The following is a 24,099-nucleotide window of genomic DNA, read 5'->3' as shown; positions in this document are numbered from 1 at the left end:
TATTATTTTACATTTGTCATTCAAAATGCATGTAGCACTAACGTTCTTAAAGCTCAATAAAAGTATTAAAGCCAGACTGACATATTGGTAGGGTCGATATTTTATGCCGATAGAAGCTGTTGGGGACATATTGGGGACAGTGATAATTGTCCCATTATTCGCCGATATGAACACTGGGAACAAAAGGTGTACTTGTACAATGTGCCCAGCAGAGGGCGCATGCAGCTACTTTCAAGTCATAGCCATTCACTTTCACTTTCACTTTCAGCACAGTCTAAGCAGGGAGCAACCAAATACTGTGTAGTATATTTTGCTGAACAGAACATGGTGAGTTTATTTTAACTGATCCGTAAAACAAACCAACAAAAAATCAACAGTAATAAATTCTTCAATCCTCCAACCTGCTTGTCATTAGCCATGTGCCTCTCAAGTTAGCAAGCTAACATTTAGCATAGGCTATTGCCTTGCAAAACTTTAGCCAGAACAATAAGTCTAACGTAGAGGTAAAATATATCAGGGTTAGTAACATTATCTTTGTCGTCCTCAATGAAATGCATTGTTTGTCTGAAATCTAAACTTCTCTGCAAAGAAAGAAAAAATGCAGCTGCGGTTAATACTAATTAGGCTTTCATCATAAGTGACTGTAAACATTGAACAGGGAAGGGTGTGTCTTTGTTTAATTTATATTCTTGTAACACACTTGATAACTTTATGGTGAATAGTGGAGGACAGAAAATGTGAATGTGCATTAGGAAGACTGTTTCAAGCCTTCCCATTCCAATATTGGCATTGGTGATAGCCAAAATTTCCATATGGTCAGGTTCTAAAAAGCATGTTCTGTTTTATTATTAAATTATTATAAATGATGTCCAATATATAATAATAAAATACCTCTGTTGTGTTATTTTAGAAAGAGCATTCTATTTGTACATTGTTTGTGTCTTTTTGGATGTATCTTGGTGTCTGAAGTCACCTCTCACTTATAAACTCAGATATTAGAATTGATTAGACACTTATTCAGTGGGTATTTAAAAGTAAGGGAATAGATGAGTAAAACTGTCTGGTTTCTATACCTCATAAATTGGACTACAAGTCACGCTGCATTCAACAAACCTTAAAAGTGCAAAGTCCAAGTTATTAATTTTTACACTTTGCTTTGCTTTTACTAGGAAATTCTTATCAGACGTTATATAGTTCACTTAATGTTAGAAGGAAATGAGTTGAGGGTTTACCAGCATTTTGGCTTATGCTAAGAAATCTGACTACCGGTAAATAGAATCCCAAACAAGAGATTAACAGAACCTAAAATTGTTTTATTTTATTTTTCTATTTTTTTCTACCTCATGGTCTAACCTCTTATTATACCACACAATCATTTGTCAGAAAACAACCATCCTGATACCGCTAAACATTAAAGTACTGGTGACAAAATACACCTTTCTGTGTTTTGTTGCTTACTGTGCCAACTTAAATCTAGTCTAAATTGTTTCTATACTGCATGAAATACACATGCACAGTGATTCACAATCAGTGTTGATGTAGTTCCCAAAGTACAATAAACCCCACACTGTGTTTACCATTTGTTCAAAGGAAAATATTCAACTTACTGAAAAATATATATACTTATGTTTATCAATCATTATTTTCATTATTTTTCTAGTCATACTTGAGTAAATAAACTATACTTATATAGCACCTTTCTATCTTATTGAGATACTTGAAGCGCTTTACAATCTGTAGCCCTCATTTACCCGTTCATACTGCACTCTACTATTTCTGTACTAAGAATAATCAGTGCTTTATCACATTCATGCACCGATGGGACACACATCAGAGGCAATGAGGGGTTCAGTGTCTTGCCCAGAGACACTTCAGCATGTGACTGCTGGTGGAATTGAACCGCCAGCTCTTGCAGTGGAGGACGACTGCTCTAACCACTCAGCCACAGCCGCCCCACAGAGTAAACAGAGTAAGGTACTGTATTATTTCTGTAGTACATTATAAGATGTACAGTATAGCACCTTTGTAGAGATTTTTTGTTCCAATAAATTGATCATTTAAGAGATTTCAATGTCATGTATTGTGGAATCAAATAAACTGCAATATACGAATACTTTAGGCTGAGTATTTTTTATAAGTTGTTGAACTAAATACCGAGTATCTGACAAGGTTGAGGCAGGTCCTCTGGACGGATTCTTCTTTGTTGAAACATTTCATCTTTTATCTAGAAGACTTCTTCAGTCTGAGGAGCTGCACTATAAATACTCAGTATTTTTTCAAAAGCAATAGAAAATATTAGGCGTTATCCAGCATATTCCTGATATTCGAGTACAATAAAGCTTGTATTTATTAAAATTTTCATAACTTTTGTTTGACAAAGAATTTGTTTGAGAACTCATGAGTTTTACCATGACTTTTATGAATTCAGTTCGAGTCCCATTAGGTATTTTATGATGTGGTATTTCCTTGTTTTAGATTTATTTAAGCATGTTTAATTGTATGTGGCCAGTGCCACGGTCTTGTAATCCTGAGGTTGCAGGTTCAATCCCAGGTTGTGTCAGGAAGGGCATCCAGTGTTAAAATAACTGCCAAATCTTTCATGCGAGTTTGCTCGCTGTAGCAACCCCTGCCAAAAGGAATCAGTCGACAGAAACTTGTACTTTTTGTTTTTATGTGCGATTTAAAAAAAAAGTATAATACTGATGTTTTTTTCCAGTTTGTGTTGAACTTGGGATGCACTTCAGTCAACCTTGTTGTTTAAAACATGCCTTAAAAATAAAATTGACACTGACATGTTTGACCTGACAGATGTTCTTGTTTCATTTTAAATTTAACAGTTTTTTTTTCAGCCAGATATAACTCTGGTGCAGGTTTATGATACAGCCACCATGATATGTGCCCAAGGCCAACGAGCTGGCATGTTCTGCTTAGCATAAAAATATATTTTGTTTCACATGGCTGATTCAGAGTCTGCATCCAACTCACAAACATGAACAGCTCCAACCACACATACACACCCACACACATGCACATGCTAGCACGCGCACAAATGCGTGCAGATTATTACAGCTTTGTAAATGATCTTCAGTGAAAGCAATGACATGATTTCTCTTTGTTTTTAAAGAAAATAATGAAAATTTTTAGCAATTTGTCTGTCTTTCCTAATTGATATGTTTAAAATATGTAATGTTCCCTTTCTTTTTAGAAACATACGCTGTAATTTGCTGCTTACAGTTTACATCCTAACATCCAGGAAATAATCTAGTTTCAACTAGATGAGATGTTACAGATATATTTTCTAAGACGCCAAGAGTTGCATAACAGCACAATGAAAATAAACTGGAAACTTCTTAATTTCTTTCCTCTTTTTTAAAATTTCTAACACAAACACATGCTTTTTTGTGCTTTCAACAGATTCCAGCTGTGTAAAAACCACAGGCATGGTCCGTCACTGCAATAGAGACCACATGCCTGCAGCTTGAGTTCCCACAGAACTCTGACCTTCTACCTTACACATGCACAGAAATCAATCTTCAAACAGATGATAAATGAGAGGAAATGTCAGTTCACTAAGTTTCCCCTTCTGCAGAAATCTATTGAAAAACCTGCAGATGATTTACACTTTACAGTGAATGTTTTCATCTCATAACAACCTAAAAGGATACTCACTAAGAAAGTAATGTACTTGAAAGTAGATGTGGTGTAAGCAGGTAAATCTTTAAGAAAATCCCAAATAATTACAATACTTGTAGAAATACCAACGTTGCCCAATACCAATGTTTGGAACATATTTGTATTCTTCATTCTGTCAAAGATCTCCTCCACCATGCCAGTAAAAAGGGGGATAGATTAGAAGTATTAATAAAAATACGTACAGCATCTTTTAGGTTGATGGGACTTTTCACTTCACACAGCAGTTGAACAATCTGCACGTTCCCACCAACAGCTGAGAATATATAAAAATTTTAAAAAACACTTAATTCTAGGTATGAAAGATGATTTTCATCCAAATAAAATTACAGCTTAAACTTAATCTCACAAGAAATGTTCCCACGTCCTTCTGAAAGCAGACTGGCTCTCTAGAAAAGCCCTTCTATATAATTAACTCTCCCGCTGCTGAGTCACTTACCAGCATGATGCAGAGCAGTTTTTCCTGAGCTGTCTACGGCTTCAACGGGACATTTACTCTGTGTTTAAAAAACACAAAAAAAAGTATTTTAATAAATGAAGCAGGTTAAAAAAATGATGTATTTTGTGACAAATAAATTATTATGTGCTCAGCGTGCTGCTGATGCATTTCCTGGAAGTGTCCAAATAAGTTAAAATTACTTGTGCTCCCATTTAAGACTATTTTATATCAAAGGCACTAAATTTACAGTAAAACCTTGTTTGTCATTTGATTTATGCAACAACAAAAAAAGTCTGTTCTGTACTGGAGTTTTAAGTAACTGCTGGAGTTGTAAGTAACTTTGATTGCACTAAATGCTCTGCAGCAAATAGTTTATTACATGATCAAATTATTTTCTTTAGCTGTTCTTTGGTATAAAAAGAGATTAATAACTCCAAGTTGTACAGCATTACATTATATATTTTACCAATTTTGCTATGCAGCAGACTAACCAAAGAGGTTTGCATTGCAGAAATCCTGCAAAGTCATTAGGTAGTAATCAGCAAATCGGAGCAGGAGTGCGAGTCTGCCTTTTCTCCTGCTAAAATCTGCTGATCTGAACACACAATGAGCAGAGAAATGAAGTAGTGAAAGTGTCCGCTTCCAGATATCTTGTCAGTATACAGAGTTCACACTGCATGTTTCATGTATTACACGTACGTTCACACATTACAGGTTTGATTTCTGCACAAATACTGCATCCAACAAAAAAACTGCTGGTAAACAAATACTTGATCTAACAAAACTGGTTCTTGCTTATCAGTACATTGTAACCAAACTACGCAAAACAAGGGCATTTTACTACAAACTACAAATTCATTTAATGTATTTCAACTTTATTAACGTTACCTGAATAAGTTTTCTGCAACATTCCACATGATTGTTTTTGGCAGCCAGGTGTAAAGGAGTAAAACCTTAAAGAACGAAGAAAAAAAAAATCAAAATGAATAAACAAAAAGAAAGTAGGTGGTAAAATCCTGACATTGTTTGTGAATTCTAGATGTTTTTAGACTCAAATGTTTAATCCTGCAAATACAGAATACAGATAAACACAACAAACATGTACACACAATACAAGAATACACACAATTCTCATAATACTTCATTATAAAACATACCAGCAGTGTCAGTGACTGACAGGTCAGCTCCATGAGACAAGATCACAGCTAGACAGTCGGTTTGGCCACGAGCAGCAGCTACATGAAGACTGCACACACATTCAAAGCCAAACAGCAAATTAGATTTGCAGAACTTTAACCTCAGTCACAAGGATGTTACAAAACTTGTCTTGAACCAAAATGCAGCCAGTTAAGAGTTGGTTCCTATCCTACAAGCAAAAGTATTTGTTTGCAAAGTGGTACACTGTAAAAATACATAACTAAGACATGTCTTTGTCATAGTATGGAACTCATCAAAACGGGACATGTTTACTGTAGTTTGAGTGTGTAGACAAAAGTCATAGTTAATAAAAATAGAGCTAACTTCATCAAAGGATTTTAGTTTAATTTTGGCAGATCCATGAACCAATCAAATTCCTTTCTTCAGATTTGCAGACAACCTGAAAGCCACCTTGTCAAAGATTTTAAAACCAAACATCAAACCAAGTGAGATACCTAATAGCTCATTATTTAATAGTAACGGCAGCTTCTCAGATCTATATTTACTTCTTTGAGCATGACTTTGGAGTGTTCAAGTGTAAGGATAATCCATCCTTTTTCTTCCCAGACATCCATCTACCTAGCAACATTCTCCAGCTCCTCCAGGGGGATCCCAAGAAGTCCCAGAGTAAAAACAAATGCACAATCCCTCCAACAAGTTCTGGGTATGTCCCAGGGTTTTCTCCCAAAGAGATGTGCCTGGAAAACCTCTTGAGGGATGCACCCTGAAGGCATCCTAATCAGATGTCTGAACCACCTCAGCTAACTCATTTCGATGTGGAGGAGCAGCAGCTTTACATTGAGCTCCGATCGGATGACAGAACTTACCGTTTCTCTAAGACTGAGCCCAGAAACCCAATAGAGGAAGCCCATTCATGCTTGTATCCAGGATTTTTTAATAATTTTCTTTAAATTTTGAGCTGTACCTCCTGACGTTAGGGGAAGACCAGAATGTACAGACCTGTGAATTGAGAGCTTTGCCTTTCGGCTCAGCTCCTTCTTTACCACAACAGACCAGAGAAACAAACTCATTACTGTGGACAAAGCGCCAATCTATCTGATACTCCATTCTGTCAGCACTCCTGAATAAGACTCCTGGTCTACACAAGTCTAGTCACAATTCTTCTTCTTCTTTCAGCTTTTCCCTCTTCAGGGGTCGCCACAGCGAGTCATCGTCCTCCACCTCACTCTGTCCTCTGCATCCTCTGTCCTCACTCCAACTACCGTCATGTCCTCTCTAACTGCATCCATATATCTCCTCTTTGTCTTTTTCCTGGCAGCTGCATTTCTAACATCCTTCTACCAATATACCCACTGTCCCTCCTCTTGACATGTCCAAACCATCTCAGTCTGGCCTCCCTAACTTTATCTCCCAGTTGTTCAACCTGTGCTGTACCTCTGATGATCTCATTCCTAATCTTATCAAGCCTCGTCACTCCTAAAGAGAACCTCAGCATCTTCATTTCTGACACTTCCAGTTCTTTCTCCTGTCTTTTTGTCAATGCCACTGTCTCCAGACCATACAACATAGCTGGTCTCACCACTGTCTTGTAAACTTTTCCTTTGACCTTTGCTGACACCCTTTTGTCACAAATCACTCCTGAAACTTTTCTCCATCCACTCCATCCAGCCTGGACTCTCTTTTTCACTTATTTACCACATTCCCCATTTCCCTGGACAGTGGACCCTAAGTACTTGAAGTCCTGCACCTTTGTGACCTCTGCTCCTTGTAGCCTCACTGTTCCACCGGCCTCCCTCTCATTTACACACATGTACTCTGTCTTACTACAGCTGACTTTCATTCCTCTTCTTTCAAGTGCATACCTCCACCTCTCCAAGTTCTCTTCCACCTGTTCCCTGTTCTCACCACAGATCACAATATCATCTGCAAACATCATCGTCCATGGGGATTCTTGCCTGACCTCATCCGTTAGTCGGTCCATCACCAGAGCAAACAAGAAGGGGCTCAGAGCCGATCCTTGATGCACTCCCACCTCCACCTTGAAGCTATCCGTCACTCCTACAGTACATCTCACCACTGTCCTGCTGTCCTCATACATGTCCTGTACCAGTCTAACATACTTTTCTGCCACTCCAGATTTTCTCATGCAATACCACACCTCCTCCCTCAGCACTCTGTCATATGCTTTTTCTAAATCCACAAAGACAAAATAGAGTTCTTTCTGACCCTCTTTGTACTTCTCCATCAGCATTTAAAAAAGCCTATAAGTTATCTTATCAATAGGCATATATTTACTATAATTTATAAAACATATTCTTTAATGGTGCACAAAAGAATCAAGATCATGTCTATATCCAGTTTGCAGAATCTAAATGTGTCAACTGAGCACAAGTCGTCACATGAGGCAAGAGTTTACCAATTATACTGGTGTACCAGATAAACCACTGCTTCATATCACCCAGTGTTCCTTAAACCCCTATCCACCTCACTGAACAAAAAACAAAACATGTTCAGATGCCCTGTCTTCCCTTAGTGTGTACATGTTGCACACAAAGAAACACACAACTATGCCTACATGCCTTTCAGTCAGGTTTTATCACCATAGAGATCCTGGAGATTCTTTTTTTGTGCTTTCTGAATAGATTGGAGGATTCTGATTGCAAATCACAACACATCATGATCTACGGAGATTGTGTGTATGCCCCCGCCTGCGTGTTTTTGTGTTGCAGAGGCACAGACAGAAGGATTAGCACTACGGGTGAAATAAAAGAGCCTATTTGTTTCAGCCTGTGAGAATCTGCATTTTTGTTTCCTAGTACCTCTTATCCCACGTTTCGATTAGACTTGCGCTGCGTGAACTCTGACACAAGGAGGTCAAAAGGTGTTGTGTGCAGGGAAAAGAAAGAGGTCAAAAATTAACACTGAACCTGTGTGTTATCAACACAACATAGCCGGTGTGACAAGAAGCTCAACTGCCTCTACAGATATGAATCAGCTCTCAAAACACTGAAAGTCAAGGAGGCTGAAAAATATGGGTCTTTGGAGAGCTAAAAGACACTGGAAAATTCATTTTAGCTCTGTGTTGCAAAACACTAAAGTACTTTCTGAAGCTTAAAACCTTGAGTATACTGTCATTGAGGTATGTAAAACTTTAAAATACTTCAAAAATATCTAACCTGAACAAATGCTTGATGATTGTTTTACATCAGCGAAATAACTCCTTATCCAGCCTCTGCACTGAACATGCTTATCTAATATTTCTTCACATTTTATTCTCATTCTGCAGAAATTCTTGAGTAAACTATTTGACCAGCATTATTTTGCGCATTTATTTAACAATCACAGTGGCAAAGAATATAACTCAAGCATTGCAGTCATTGTTATTATGGGACTCGTGCATTGATTTTACAAGAACAAAGATAAATATAGTGCACAGAGAAAACAAAACTTCTGCAGACAACAAAAGGAATGCTTACGCTGATTTGCCCTCGCTGTCCAACTTCACAGCATTGGCACCTTTCTTACTCAGCAGGGACACAACTTTGTCCGCCTCGCCGTGCTCCACTGCAGCAAGCAGGCGCTCATCATTTTTGTTCCACTCGTTGACCTACAGGGAAAAATGAAAAAACATATAAACACAAGCATTATAGATTAAGAAGACCCAAGTAATACATATCAAAAGGATTAACCAATACTGACCCCAAAATTTCAGCATGTTGTATCAAATAATAAAACTGCTATTGCTGTTGTTCATTATTAATAATGTGCTTTATTATCAGCGAGTCTGAGTTTGCAGTACTAATGCCGGAGATGCCCAGAATGTGAGTAATGCTTCTCAGAAGGGAGCAAATGTTTTTTGGCTTTGCTGTGGCCTGCACAAAACATTTATGATCGTAAGTGCAGAGGCACACATAACCAACATCCTGTGAGAACATGCTCATTGCAACACATCTATGCAAACCAAATGGGCACACATTTGCATCACTGATAGAGAGAGGTCAGCTATTGGAAAGCTTCAAACATGATCTCATTCAGAGAATATTTACACAAGTAGAAGAATCAACGAAGCAGGAATTAAGAGCAGACCACCGCTATAAACTCAAACAGACCTGCTGTAGGGCCAAGAGTTCATATTGAGAACATCCTGTATTAAAGACAAAATAAAATGCATTTAGGTTGGATAAAATTGGAAAGAGGACTACCCCCACTGAGCTGGCAACAGTTCATCAGTCAGCTCTCCCAGCTACCACCTGTGCATATCAGTTTGCAGTACAGTATTAGATTTGACCTGATAGCCTATTGAGTGACAGTACGTGTGAGAAGAAGGTTAGCTTTGATTCCATTAATCCATGTGATGAAAAACGGAACCCCTTTTTTTAGAAAGAGCAATAAGCCAACATAGCGCTGCAGGGTGTAAATAGCCTTGGGGCAAACACCCAAGTGCAAACATTGCAATACATTTTGCATAGCTGGTAGAAAAATGCAGGGCTATAAAAACCTCCTCGATCACTTAAACAGCCAGGATGACCACCGAGCTCTGCAGCTAAGACTCAATGTCATCAACATATATAAAGAATAACATTTAAAAAAAAAATACTGGGATTCTAATAAAGTAAGCTGTATGTCACATTTGCCTGCATAGAAGAAAATGCATTTATTACAGTTGTTATTAAATCAGCGTAGAAAGCACTGATTCATTCAGAGAAGATAACATGTGCTTGTTGGATTTGAGTTCAACCAAATACAATAAAATGTAGAACAAAAATGAAAGTTTTTTAATGGGTTTAATTGAAAAAAGGCAGCATTTGTTTAAGAGACCAGCACTATTGTTATCTTGTTTTTTGGCTACCAGGAAGTGCAGAACTAGGCCTGTCTCAATAAACAATAAATCAATTAATCGCATGATAAATGAAAATTATCGACCTCATTTTCATTTATCGGCTTTATCGTTTCTTCGTGTCTCTCTCTTTCTACTGGACAATGGAGGACAAAAGGCTCAACTTCGGTGCTCTTCACTGACCCCTCCCTTTCTCTTTAAAATCCACTTTAACAGTCTAAAATCGTGTTTTTGGATTGTTAAAAGCAGCTAAGCTGAGAAGCTAAGCTACGAGCTAAGCTAACAGGCCGACCTCGGGGGAAAAAAACTTTCATCTTGTCGAAGCTCCAAAATTCACGGTTGAAACCTGTGCCTTTGTCTAAAAAGTTGTTTTTCTCTGAAAAAGATGACAAATACTATGCTAAAGCGCTCAAACCACACCGAGCGGCCGCCATTTTGAGAACCAAAAAACAGGAAGGAGAGAGAGCCCATGTCACGTCAAGGGGTCTTCCTCCAATTTTTCTTAAAGACACATGCTGCTCGCTTCCTTACTATCCATCCTTCGCTTCAAACAGTCTTATACTGCCATCCGGTGGTCAAACAAATATACTACTCTCAAAACAAATTAACCAACATTTCTTCTTAAATTTGACAATAATTACTAATTATAATTACTAATTATTGTCAAATTTCAAACAATATTATCGTTTATCACAATAATTTTTGAGACAATTAATCGCCCAGCAAAATTTGTTATCATGACAGGCCTAGGCAAAACCAACAGCTTTAATTGAGTGGATTTATAATGAGGAAGCAGCAGCTACTATATAAACACACTTCTATAAATGACAAGCCAACAGTTGGAATGGTTCTGTATTAACACTAATACTGAGTTGATCTTTACCTTACTTTTTAAACAATAAACACTACTGACCTATAAGAGACTGAATCAGATTTTAGTTTCTAAATTTTTCCTAATAAATGTCACAACTCTTCTGATGCAATGTTGGGATTTCACCTTTCCTGGGCTCCTTTGACAGAACTGGTTATTTCTGAAGAAAACTCAGTTCTGCCTATTCAGTTTTTTATTTAATTACGCAGATTTTGTTTGTTGTAAAACATTTAATTCGCTCAACAAAATAAATCTACAAAGTGTGCCATCTAAATAACCAAGTCTCTGTGATGCAGTAGATATAAACGTGTTTTATAAAATACAGTTGAATTCAAAGGCGTTCAACTTGAAGAGCAAATTGCTCAGAATAATACAGAGAATACACATTTTAAAATATTGGAGTAGTAAGAAAAGTTGGGATACTATTCACTAGGGAGGCACTTAAAAAGGTTATGTTTTAATTTTCTTTGTTCAGAGCTTAGAAAAATACTTTTATAACTGACTAGCATTGAGTATATAAGTAGTAACATACTGACTGTACATTTCTAGTAATATACTGACTACAGTATATTACATTTCAGCTTCAGTGGAGATTTGTTCATGCTATGGTTGGCTGTCAGATTGTTTCAAGGGAGTTTTAAACTTCAAAATTTAAAACCTGTCATATATATTTAACTCATCTAAATAGCCAGCATATCCACAGTGGAAGTCAACATTTTCTCTTTTTTTTCTAAAATATAAATCAGACTGCAATGTAAAACTTTTTTTTTTTCAAATCAGTGCTATTAACTATGGGTATTTAAAATTTTGGCATCACTTTGTTTATGCTTTCCAACAGCAAAAGTATAAACCAACAGAAGCAACATTTATAGGACTAGCATATTTTTGCTTTATAAGAAAAACATCCTTCTTGCAATTTGGCTCCAACACAAAGTTGTACGTAGATCATTTCTGATTTTTGAGAATTTAAAAAGTACGAGCTGCAGGACACAAACAAAAGTCTAAAAGTGACAAAATCAAAATGAAAAGCTTATGCTGGTACTTTTTAAATGAACAAAGAAAAGAATAATGCTCAGTACAGTAGGGCTGTGTGACAGGCCTGCAGGATTTTAGCAGGCTGAAGCAACAGCTGAAAGGCAGTCAGGACAGTCACAGAACTGGACTACATTGTAGTTGACAATTTTAAGTGGAGCGGAATGCAGTGCTCCACTTTCTGACGGGTACAAACGTAGCGTCATCACAGGGAGGCTAATGTAAAGATCATGAGCTGGGAGGAATATTGCAAAAATAAAAAATAAATAAGGCGATTAAACTTTTTTATTTATTTATTTATTTTTAAGTTTTCCATTGATATAAAATATGCAGGAAAATAAAACAATGAAATCTTAAAAAAAAGATTTTGTTACACTTTAGCAAAACAAACCTATTGAATGCTGCTTTCCTATGCAATGCAATGGCAATGTTAAATGGCTCTAAACACTAAGTTCATGGCATAAACCAACAAACAAACTATAAAAAAACTATATCTATATAAACTATATCTTGACTGCAAGTATCAAGCTGCGAAATCCTTCGTTTTCTACAACTGATAGTGGTTGGTCATTAATTATGATGAAGTTTAGCAGCTTCTCAGTAAACATTTGAGCTCCGGGGCTTTAGTGATGTTTTCTTCTTGTTCAATCCGAAGCAAGCAGCCTGATTTCGGTCAGCCGCGCTCAGTCTGCCCCTCCTCAGAGACGGGCAGATTTAGTGGGGCAGATTGGACGCGGCTGGCCGGAGTCGAGTTGCCCGTTTCGGGTTCAGCGAGAGTAGCGCCACGCTGAAGCCCCGGAGCTCGAATGTCCATCGTAAAATTAACTTTATCACGGTTTAATGTGGTGCTATGGCTCTGCAGACATTGCATGTTGCTGTCTTGTTTTGTGGTGTTTCTAGTGTAAAATACTTCCACACAGTGGACAAGTTTAGATGAAAAGTATGTTAGCTGTTAGCCACAGTGATGCTAACTCAGTCCTCACATTGTAGCTGGCTGCAAACTATGAAATGGATTTCCTGAATGTGAGGCGGGTCTTATTACTCTGGGTTCATGAGACACGCCTCCGTTCAGGAAATCCATTCCATAGTTTGAAGCCAACACGCATCATGGATCGGAAATCTCTGCAGATTGGATCAGAAAATGGATCGGTCACATTGTCACCGATACCCGGAGCCAGAAGTTTTTCAGATATCGATACAGATACCAATATTGATATCAGATCGGTGCAGCTCTAGTTAGTAGTATATTTTTCGCATGTTTTTAGTATTTTTGCTGCATGATTTGATATTTCTTGTTGTTTTCTCTTCCTTTTTTTTTTTTGCCGAGTCGAGACAGTTCTTCTCGTCCCAAGTATTTCATTACATTGTTGACCTTGTGTTGATTTTGCACATAACAAATAACTCTAACCTACCCATGACTTGGAGGAAACAGTATATTTTTGTCTATGAGGGAGCGGGAAACCTATTACACAGGTCTGAAAAGGAAAGATCTTTTTATTGGAAAATCTGGTATCATGTCTGAAAAAACAGAAAAGTGGCATTTGGATGGTTAGTTCATTCATTTTGTTAATAAAATATGGTCAATGCAAATATTCAGAACTATACAAAATTAGAATTTGGTCACCTAATCTATAGAAGACTGCTGTTTTGAGTTCACAACCAGGAAGTGAAATTCCCTTCCTCTCTTCTGTTTCCTCCTGCTCGGTCCGGCCCTCCTTCAGTTTGTCCTTCTTTTTCTGTTACTTTTACTGCTGTGTTTATGTTAGCCTTGGTGTGTGTGTGTTCCTCTCTCTGAAGTTAGTATGACACTCGTTGGGACGCACACAAAGAGTGAGCTGATAACACTAAGTGTTTCCTGTTTGTCCAGGCCCGAGGCTGGCCACGAGGGCAAGCAAGAAGCCACTGAGTTCTTTGCATGAGCTTTTAGTACGGTTAAAATCTCTTAAAAAAAATAAAATCTTCTATCAAAATCTGTAGAGTTCAAAACACAAAAAGTATATCTATAGATAAACATGTAGTTTATTAGAAAGCTTTCAGTATGTCTTGAAAAAAGAACGCAACAATGTTTAATTGACCAGGAAGTAAAACTGTTTTCTTTGTCCATTTTCTGCTAAACTTCACCACTATAAAAAGGAGCAGACAAATTATCTTCATTAAAAGAATTTGATCTTTACTTTAAAAAATAAATCACAGAAACTTAAGGTTTTTTATGACTTTTACTTAATATGGTTTAGCAAATCTGTTCCATGTTAAAGAAAATGTAATACAAGTAAAGTAAAATACATTTTTCATCTTTAAAGTTTTATGAGGATCAATTAAAATTCTTCAGATAAAGAAATCAATATCATTTGCTTTCCTATAAATTGTACAAGGGGAAAATGAACTGGCAGTGATACCAACATCCCAATAAATATAGTGGATATATGAAATCAGGTGCATGAACAAATTTTATGGTTATTGCAGCAACCATCATGAAATCAAAAACGATGGACTGAAATGGAAGTTTTTCCTCATACAGACAAGAAAAACAAGGTCAGGCTCAGAGAAGCTGCATGAGGTGAATAAACTAGAAAACAATGACTGGGTTAAAAAGTTATTATTTATAGAGATAATCTACAGAGTCTCTGGTTTACAAAAAGGCTAGGGGATTAAAAAAAAAGAAAAGTTCATCTTGAGTTAGGCTGATGAGAGAAAAACAGCCAAGATTAGTAGGATCAAAAATGTTGTAATTGAAAATACTTGGACTTTTGTCAGAGAACAAAAAAAAAAACAACAGTATTCTCAATCTCAAATCATACACTAACCCACCTTTGTCTTTGGTGTGAGAAGGAACTGTTCAGTCAGTGGGATTTAGGTTAGGCAGTAAGAAACAGCCATAAAAAAATTACCCCCTAGAGGGAACAACACAGGTTAAAAAACAACTCTATTGTTTCCAAAAAGCTCGGAGGCAGAAAGAAATATGAAAGAGTGTACAGAATAAAAGGCAAACGTAAAGAAAAGAGAGATGGACAGATGTGGAGCATCTCTGCTCTTTGATCAGAAGCGGCTGTTGAAGCTGATGCTCAAATGTCCCCAAACAATACCGCTGTCTCTTAGGCTACAGCTGAAACTGCTTACTACTTTTTGGTAGTGCAAACACACAAGCACCCCCCCCCCCCCCACACACACACACACACACACACACACACATCACAACAATTTAGACTCTGAAACCAAGAATAAAAGAGTAAGCGTGCTGAAAAGTTAAACAAAGACCAGATGGTTGCGCTTATGGTGACAAACTCTGCCATCTATTGCACAATACTGGCCAATGTGAAACTCATATAGATGATGAAAATGAGTCTAGATCATGGGAACATATTCCCATCTAAAGATGACTAGAGATCCTCTACATTTATCTGCATCACACTCACAAGTTGAGTTACAGTATATTAAAATGTGCAGAAAATTGCTGCAAATGAGTTTCAGGTTTAACATGTACTTCTACAGCTCTGTCAGACTCGTATAGCAGAGAACATAAAAAACAAACTCTGCTCGTTCCACACATTCTTCCTCCTTGTCGGAACCACATTAACCACAATGAAACTTAACCACTAATGATTAGGTAAGAAATCTGAAAGCACCAAACTAACGGTGGGTATTTTAGCCACAAACCACCAAAATCAAGCTGATGTGAGGAAAAATATTCCCCCTCTAACTTAACACTTCAATTTTTTTAGTTTCATGAACTTGAGTTGTGATCACTTAGCTTGCAATATTATTTAATTCTCTTTGGAGTCAGAACAATTAACTCTTACAATTTTGTTTGTTTTAAATAAACAATAAGCAGCAATTTTACCACCCAATGCTAACTAAAGGAGCATGCCAAGATCAGAGACTGGCGATTAGAATGATTTTATCATAAATGTGCGAATGAGAAACTACCTAAAATGTGTTATAAAATTATTTTCCTTTTAAAAATGAACCATTGTGTTGCCATGTGTGTTTCTGTTAGGATTACATGATATTTGAAATGCTTGCAATGTTTGATAATATTGTTTAATATCGCTGGGACAATGATAAACCAATGCTTTTTCCTCACTCCTCACTTTCTCTCCTGTCATCAGTTCCCTCCTCAAGGGTCACCACAGCAACTCATCCTCCTCCATCTCACTCTATCTTCTACATCTTCTGTCCTCACTCCAACTACCTCCATATCTTCTCTAATGGCATTATTTTTGCATCGTAAGGCCCCTGGATTCAAACCCAGGTTCTGCGTGTTTGCATTTGGTGGTATGGCCCACTTCCAGCCCAATTCCTGGAATCCAGAGACCAGGGGTTCCAATCGGGCTGGGCTGTTGGGGCCAAATTGACATCAGCACACATTGACCATTGATTGGTTCACTGGCCCGGGGGGGTTACGTCATAGATAAGTCATCCTCCAGCAGCTGCTCATTCCCTCCACTAGTGCGTTGCTGTTGGTTTGTGTGAGAGAGAGCTCTGTTTTTTTTTTTTTTTATGTATGGATTTCCCAAAAGTTTTGGTACCCTGGACAAATGATGAGTCAAGTGTATTCCTCTAGATTTGTCAAAAATAATATGACATCACATGTTTTTGATATGATGAACCCCACCCATATCGAGGAGGCACTGCTCAAAGCAAACAACCATGGCTGGGGTAGAATAAGGTCAGGCGTACTGCAGCCAGGCCAGGCCGTGCCAGGCTTTACAATGAAAAAATGCCACAACTGTATCCAGTGTTTTCCCTACCATTATCCAAGGGGGGAGCTCCGCCCAGCCAACATCACCAATGTATTCTGTCTTGCTACATCTGACTTTCATCTTTCATTCCTCTTTATAAGTTCCACAACTGGAAATTTGGAAATATCTGAAAATAGTTATCTATGTCATTTAAGAGTTTATTCATTCAAAAACAGATGCCACATGTTCAAAAGTAGGAACACTTTTTTTCTTAGCAATTTCATAAAGGTATGTTATTTTCAGAATAATGTCTGGATTTTGTGATCTACAGCATTAAATATTGTTAAACGAAACAATATTACAGGGTCGAAGCTACATTATAGATTCATGAAAAAAGAAAATTTAAAATAAAATGCCATGTGCATTTGATTACGTACTAATAAAAAAATAAAAATAAAAATCCCCTTCTTGCTTTACTGCATTAACTCACACCCTACACAATAAAATGTGTGTGGGTTGGGGTGTGAATCTTCATATTCTGAGGTACAGTCCAACAATAATAATACATCCAGATCTTTATCAGAAATTACTGCATGGGCTCAAAATACTTCTGAAAAATTAGATTAACTGATCAATGATAAATAGACAAAGACCAGAATAAGTAAGATCCTGTCTGGGATTGATTTTAACAGATGTAGCATGAGGAATAAAAAAACACTAAGATTATTTTTTGGGGAAATCATGACTTATTCAACCTTCATGCTTTAAAAGAGAAAGCCATCCAACATATTTTCGACACACAGTTATAAAGCTTCTATGTGTCTTATCAGCAAAATGTTTATTTCAGCAAAATAATGCCAAACTATATTCAGCACATTTAAGTAGTGTGACTCTTCAAGAAGAGGACCAGCAGCTTGAATCTTTTGTTAAACTCAAAGCAAACAAAACAAAGAGGGAAAAAGAAGGTTGTAAACAGGCAAAACACAAAACACATGCAGTGTGCAAGTACATAAAATGTTACCACTTCCTTAGAATATAAAAAAAGATCTTGTAAATAATCATTCATCTTGAACCTGTTTTCGTCCTTTTACAAAAATGTACTCGCATTTCAACTTAAAGTGGAAGGGCAAGCCCAACATGAGACCATTATGATTGCAAGAAGACTTCCAGTAAAAAAATTACTCTTGTGCAAAACTTCCTCCAGATACAAATAGCCTTTCCTGTCCTATAAATAAACTGTTGGGGTTGGACAGCGACCAGCTTAATTAAACTCGGAGGCTGCTCATAAAGTCATTGAAGAAGAAAAAAAAACAGCATCACTTATTTAAGTCTAGATAAGGCAGAAAGTTTAACACACACATATACACAGAGCCAGGCAAAGTACTATTGAGTCCAATTAAACAAAACAAACATTACACAGTCTCATTGGTCATTAAGTTGAGTCCAAAGCAAAACAGGAAAGAAGTATTTGGAAAGTTAAACAATTCCTGCATGGTTTTTGTAAACCTGTAGCATCTATGGAACTAACATAAAATCCTTCAAATCTGTGTGATCAAAAAGTTCTTAATACAATTACAAATCAACAAATGTATTGCCTTTAATAAAGTTATTTGTTATTTTATTTTTTGCTTAAACTGAGCCAAAGACTAAATGCTATGTTCAAGATGTACCCCTACTTTCCTAGACCTAACAAGATCCTAGATTTACTCATAAAGTTAAAGTGACCCCTTATTCTAATTAAAAGTCACAAACTGTAGTGGTAAAACTTTGAACTGGGACACACCTTCAATGAGTCTTTTGACTTTTGTGGATTCCTTTTATATAAACAAATGTAATGTGTTATTGCCATAATTCTAATTTTGGTTTAGTATGATCTAGAAAGCTACAATGCTGGTTTATACACTTGGTATAAAGACTGTTCATGATACCACACATCTGAATAATGTCAAATTAGGATTAACTCTAAAACTTCACCCCCTCCATCCATTTCCTGTGAATTTTATTCCACTTTTTCTCTAAACTTAACCACAGGTCTGAATCAAAGTTGGAGCGAAAAAGGGTCTGATCTTCTTACTTTGGTAAGGTTCCCCTATTGTACTCATTCTTTCCTATCATTTTTCAGGTCTTTTCTTTTGTAACATTCTACCATTCCGTCATTGTCTCTTTAGTCTTGGGACCAGAAAACACACATCGGTGCACACAGTGGTGATGCTACTCAGTATGTATAGTTGTCACTCTGCAGCGGTCTCAGGATTATGTGGAATAATCTGGTGTGTGGGCAACTCTTCTTGTGTTTGTGCTGTTTTTTATCCTGTAGACATGGAAACAATCAAGTGAAAAAAAAGGTTGTTGGTTGCAGTTATTTTCAGTGTTTTTCAAACCTGATTTTTAGATTTGTTTTTATTATTTATGCTTTGTCCTACGATATAATCCATGTTAGTCTTTGGTTTTTAAACTCGAACAAATTTGCATTCCAGAGTGTAAATTTCTTAGCTCTACAATGTAAACTTTTTGGAAGAATACATGCAATTTTTCCTGCACAGGTTGAATACCAACCATTACTTGCTCTGTAGAAGATAAAGGTAACGGAGGCAAATACCGTCATGCAAGCATGTCCAAGACCTTAAAACCTCTCCCATTTTCCATCCATCTGTCCATCCATCCATCCATCCATCCATTCATTGTATTCTGCTTGTTTTGAAGTCAGATCACTGAGGCAGCAACTTGAGCAGGGAAGTCCACATCCACATCTTTCAGCTCTTCTGGAAATAATCCAAGGCCAACCGAGAGACAGTTTCTCGAGAATGTCCTGGGTCGTCCTCAGAGTCTCCTCCCTGTCTGACATGCCCAAAGGACCTACCTAGGGAGGCGCCCAGGAAGCATCCTAACTAGATGCCCGAACCACCTCAACTGGCTCCTCTTTATGTGGAGGAGCAGAGGTTCTACTCAGAGTTTCTCCCAGATAACTGAACATCTCACCCTATCTCGAAGGGAGAGTCCAGCAACCTTGCGGAGTAAACCCATTTAAACCGCCTGTATCTGCACTCTTGTTATGTCAGTCCCTACCCAGAGTTCATGGCCATAGGTGAGGGTAGGAATGTAGACCGACATGTATGAGCTTCACCTTACTGCTAAGCTCCCTCTTTACCACAACAGACCGGCACAGAGTCTGCAATACTAAAGATGTCATAACAATCTGTCAGCCTCATGCAACATTCATCCCTCACTTGTGAACAAAACACCCAATATACAGGTCCTTCTCAAAAAATTAGCATATTGTGATAAAGGTCATTATTTTCCATAATGTAATGATAAAAATGAAACCTTCCTATATTTCAGATTCATTGTACACCAACTGAAATATTTCAGGACTTTAATTGTTTTAATACTGATGATTATGGCATACAGCTCATGAAAACCCAAAATGCCTGTCCCAAAAAATTAGCATATTTCATCGCACCAATGAAAGACAAGTGTTTTTAATACAAAAAACGCCAACCTTCAAATAATCATGTTCAGTTATGCACTCAATACTTGGTCGGGAATCCTTTTGCATGAATGACTGCTTCAATGCAGCGTGGCATGGAGGCAATCAGCCTGTGGCACTGCTGAGGTGTTATGGAGGCCCAGGATGCTTCGATAGCGGCCTTAAGCTCATCCAGAGTGTTGGGTCTTGCATCTCTCAACTTTCTCTTCACAATATCCCACAGGTTCTCTATGGGGTTCAGGTCAGGAGAGTTGGCAGGCCAATTGAGCACAGTAATACCATGGTCAGTAAACCATTTACCAGTGGTTTTGGCACTGTGAGCAGGTGCCAGGTCATGCTGAAAAATGAAATCTTCATCTCCATAAAGCTTTTCAGCAGATGGAAGCATGAAGTGCTCCAAAATCTCATGATAGCTAGCTGCATTGACCCTGCCCTTGATAAAACACAGTGGACCAACACCAGCAGATGACATGGCACCCCAGTGACTGTGGAAACTTGACACTGGACCTCAAGCAATGTGAATTCTCTGTCTCCTTTCTTCCTCCAGACTCTGGGACCTTGATTTCCAAAGGAAATGCAAAATTTACTGTAATCAGAGAACATAACTTTGGACCACTCAGCAGCAGTCCCAGGCAAGATGCTTCTGACACAGTCTCTGGGGAATGCGGCACCTGTAGCCCATTTCCTGCACACACCTGTGCACGGTGGCTCTGGATGTTTCTACTTCAGACTCAGTCCACTGCTTCCGCTGGTCCCCCAAGGTCTGGAATCGGCCCTTCTCTACAATCCTCCTCAGGGTCCGGTCACCTCTTCTCGTTGTGCAGCGTTTTCTGCCACACTTTTCCCTTCCCACAGACTTCCCACTGAGGTGCCTTGATACAGCACTCTGGGAACAGCCTATTCGTTCAGCAATTTCTTTCTGTGTCTTACCCTCTTGCTTGAGGGTGTCAATATGGCCTTCTGGACAGCAGTCAGGTCGGCAGTCTTACCCATGATTGCGGTTTTGAGTAATGAACAAGGCTGGTAGTTTTTAAAAGCCTCAGGAATCTTTTGCAGGTGTTTAGAGTTACGTCGTTGATTCAGATGGTTAGGTTAATAGCTTGTTTAGAGAACCTTTTCATGATATGCTAATTTTTTGGGACAGGCATTTTGGGTTTTCATGAGCTGTATGCCATAATCATCAGTATTAAAACAATTAAAGACCTGAAATATTTCAGTTGGTGTGCAATGAATCTGAAATATATGAAAGTTTCATTTTTATCATTACATTATGAAAAATAATGACCTTTATCACAATATGCTAATTTTTTTAGAAGGACCTGTACTTGAACTCCTCCACTTGAGGCAGAACCTAACCCCAGACCCTAAGAGAGCAAGCTACCCTTTTCAGACTGAAGACCAGGGTCTCAGATTTGGAGGCACTGATTCTTTTCCCAGCCGCTTCAAACTCGGCTGCAAACCGCTCCAGTGAGAGCTGAAGATCATGGCATGATAAAGACAATAGGAGCTCATCATACGCAAATAGCAGAGATGGAATCCTGAGGCCACCGAACAAGACTCCCTCTGCCCCCATGGGTGTGCCGAGAAATTCTGTTCATGAAAGTTATGAACAGAATCTGTGACAACAGGCAACCCTGGTGGAGTCCAACACCCACCCTGAAGGGGTTTGACTTACTACCGGCAATGCAAACCAAACTTTCTGGTCCTTCCTTGTATAGGGACCAAACACCCTGTAGCAACAGGCCCCCAATCCCATACTTGCAGAACATCACCTAGTGTACCCCAAGGAACATGATCGAGTGCCTTCTTCTCCAAGTCCGCAAAGCACAAGTAGACTGAGTGGGGAAAATCCCATAACCCCTCAAGGACCATAGTGAGGGTAAAGCACTGGTCCAGTATTCCACAGCCAGGATTGAAACTGTATTGTTCTTCCTGGGTCTGAGGTTAGACCGATGACCTGACTCGCTTTTCCAGTACCCCTGAATAGACCTTACCAGGGAGGTTAAGGAGAGTAATGCCTCACAATTGGAACACATGCTCTGGTCCCCCTTTCTGAAGAAGGGAACCACCACCCCAGTTTGCCAATCTAGTGGCACTGTCCCCAATGTCCACACGATGTTGCAAATGTGTGTAGTCTAAGACAGCACACAACATCCAGAGCCTTAAAAAAATCAAGGCAAATCTTGTCCACCTCTGGAGTCCTGCAGCTTCAGAGCTTTTCAACTACCTCAGTGACCTCAGCCACAGTTATGGAAAGACCCACCCCAAAGTCCACCGACTCAGTTTCCTTCATGGAAGACAAGCCAGTGGGATTGAGAAGGTCCAAGAAGTAGTCCTTCCACTTTCTGATGACATCACTGGCTGAGGTCAACAGCACCCCACCTTCACTGAACACACTGTTAGTAAAGCACTGATTTCCCTTCCTCAGCTGCCTGATGGTTTGCCAGAATCTCCTCAGAGCCAATTGAGAGTCTCTATACAAAGCCTCACCAAACTCCTCCCACACTAGAGCTTTTGCCTCAACAACAGCCAAGGCTGCAGCCTGCTTGGCCCTCTGATAATTCTCAGCTGCCTCCGGAGTACCAAAAGCCAAAAATGTCCAATAGGACTCCATCTTCAGCTTGACAGCCTCCCTGTCAATCAAAGAGTTTGAGGATGGCCATCACGAGAAGAACCAAGAACCTTGCGGCCACAGCTCAAGGCAGCCACCTCAACAATTGTGGCACAGAACATGGTCTGCTTGGACTCAATATCCCCCGCCTCAGCTGGGATGCAGTTAAAGCTCTTCTTGGAGGTGCAAGTTAAAGATCTTTCAGATGTGTTCTTCTGCCAAGTATTGCCAATAAATCCTCCTTACATGTTAGGGTCTACCAGGTCTGTCCGGCATCTTACCCCACCATCTGATCCAACTCACTACCAGGTGGTAATCAGTTGACAGCTCAGCTCCACCCTTCACCCGAGTATCCAAAACAAATGGTCGTAAATCAGATGACAAATTACAAAGTCAGTCATTGATATTCGACCTAGGATGTCCTGGTGCCAAGTGCACTTATGGACACCCTTATGTTCGAACATGGTATTCATGATAGACAAATTATGACTAGCACAGAAGGCCAACCACAGAACATTGCTTGGGTTCAGATCAGAGAGGTTGTTACTCCCAATAATGCCCTTCCAGGTTACACTGCTGTTACCTATGTGGGCACTGAAGTCCCCCAGCAAAATAAAGAAGACCCCAGATGAAGCACCTTCTGGCACCCCTGCTAAGGACTCCAAGGCCTGATACTCTGAACTGCCATTTGGTGTGGAGGCACAAACAATCAACAGAGCCCATCCCCAAAGGTGCAGAGAAGCTACCCTCTCATCTACCGGAGAAAACTCTAACACACAGGTACCAAGTCAGGGGGCTAAGAGTAGACCCACACCAGCTCTGTACCTCTCACCATGGGCAACTCCAGAGTGGCATAAGGTCCAGCCCCTCTCAAGGAGATTGGTTCCGGAGCTTATGCTGTGCGTTGAGTTGAGCACAACTATATGTAGTCGGTACCTCTCAATCTTGCACACAAGCTTAAAATCCTTCCGTGCCAGAGGGATTGCATTCCATGTCCCAAGAGCCAGTTTTGGTAAGCCAGGGTCAAAGCGCCAAGGCCCCCACCTTTGGTGTCTTGCATCTGACTTGCATGACCCCGCCTGCAGGTGGTGGGCCCACAGGAAGGCAAATCCATGTTGCTCATTAGGGCTGAGCCCAACTGGGCCCCATGCATAGAGATCCAGCCACCAGGACCTCGCCGACGAGCCCCTCCCCCAGGCCTGGTTCCATGGTGGGGTTCCGGTAACCCATGTCAGGCAAGGGACACGGAGTTCTGTTATTTTCTGTCCATATGAGTCTTTAGAATCGCTCTTCAT

General features: G+C 39.1%; 1 protein-coding gene across 1 annotated transcript in view; it reads right to left on the bottom strand.

Moving 5' to 3' along the window:
* The window catches only part of rai14 (retinoic acid induced 14), a 35,894-nt gene extending 11,795 nt beyond the window's left edge, over positions 1 to 24,099 (bottom strand). Inside the window, exons 1-11 of the mRNA XM_037692036.1 lie at positions 23,741 to 24,099; positions 23,388 to 23,485; positions 22,421 to 22,554; positions 22,217 to 22,328; positions 21,952 to 22,028; positions 21,575 to 21,667; positions 8,764 to 8,894; positions 5,287 to 5,375; positions 5,018 to 5,082; positions 4,130 to 4,187; positions 3,876 to 3,946 (exon numbers count right to left, since the gene is read on the bottom strand). Coding sequence (XP_037547964.1) covers positions 3,876 to 3,946; positions 4,130 to 4,187; positions 5,018 to 5,082; positions 5,287 to 5,375; positions 8,764 to 8,894; positions 21,575 to 21,667; positions 21,952 to 22,028; positions 22,217 to 22,328; positions 22,421 to 22,554; positions 23,388 to 23,485; positions 23,741 to 24,099 — 1,287 coding nt within the window. The remainder of the gene's footprint in view (positions 1 to 3,875; positions 3,947 to 4,129; positions 4,188 to 5,017; positions 5,083 to 5,286; positions 5,376 to 8,763; positions 8,895 to 21,574; positions 21,668 to 21,951; positions 22,029 to 22,216; positions 22,329 to 22,420; positions 22,555 to 23,387; positions 23,486 to 23,740) is intronic.

Source organism: Nematolebias whitei, chromosome 18, assembly GCF_014905685.2.
Source record: "Nematolebias whitei isolate Nwh7 chromosome 18, NemWhi1, whole genome shotgun sequence".
Classification (NCBI taxonomy): domain Eukaryota; kingdom Metazoa; phylum Chordata; class Actinopteri; order Cyprinodontiformes; family Rivulidae; genus Nematolebias; species Nematolebias whitei.
The sequence above is the reverse complement of the archived record's forward strand: the minus strand, read 5'-3'. Positions and strand labels throughout refer to the sequence as shown.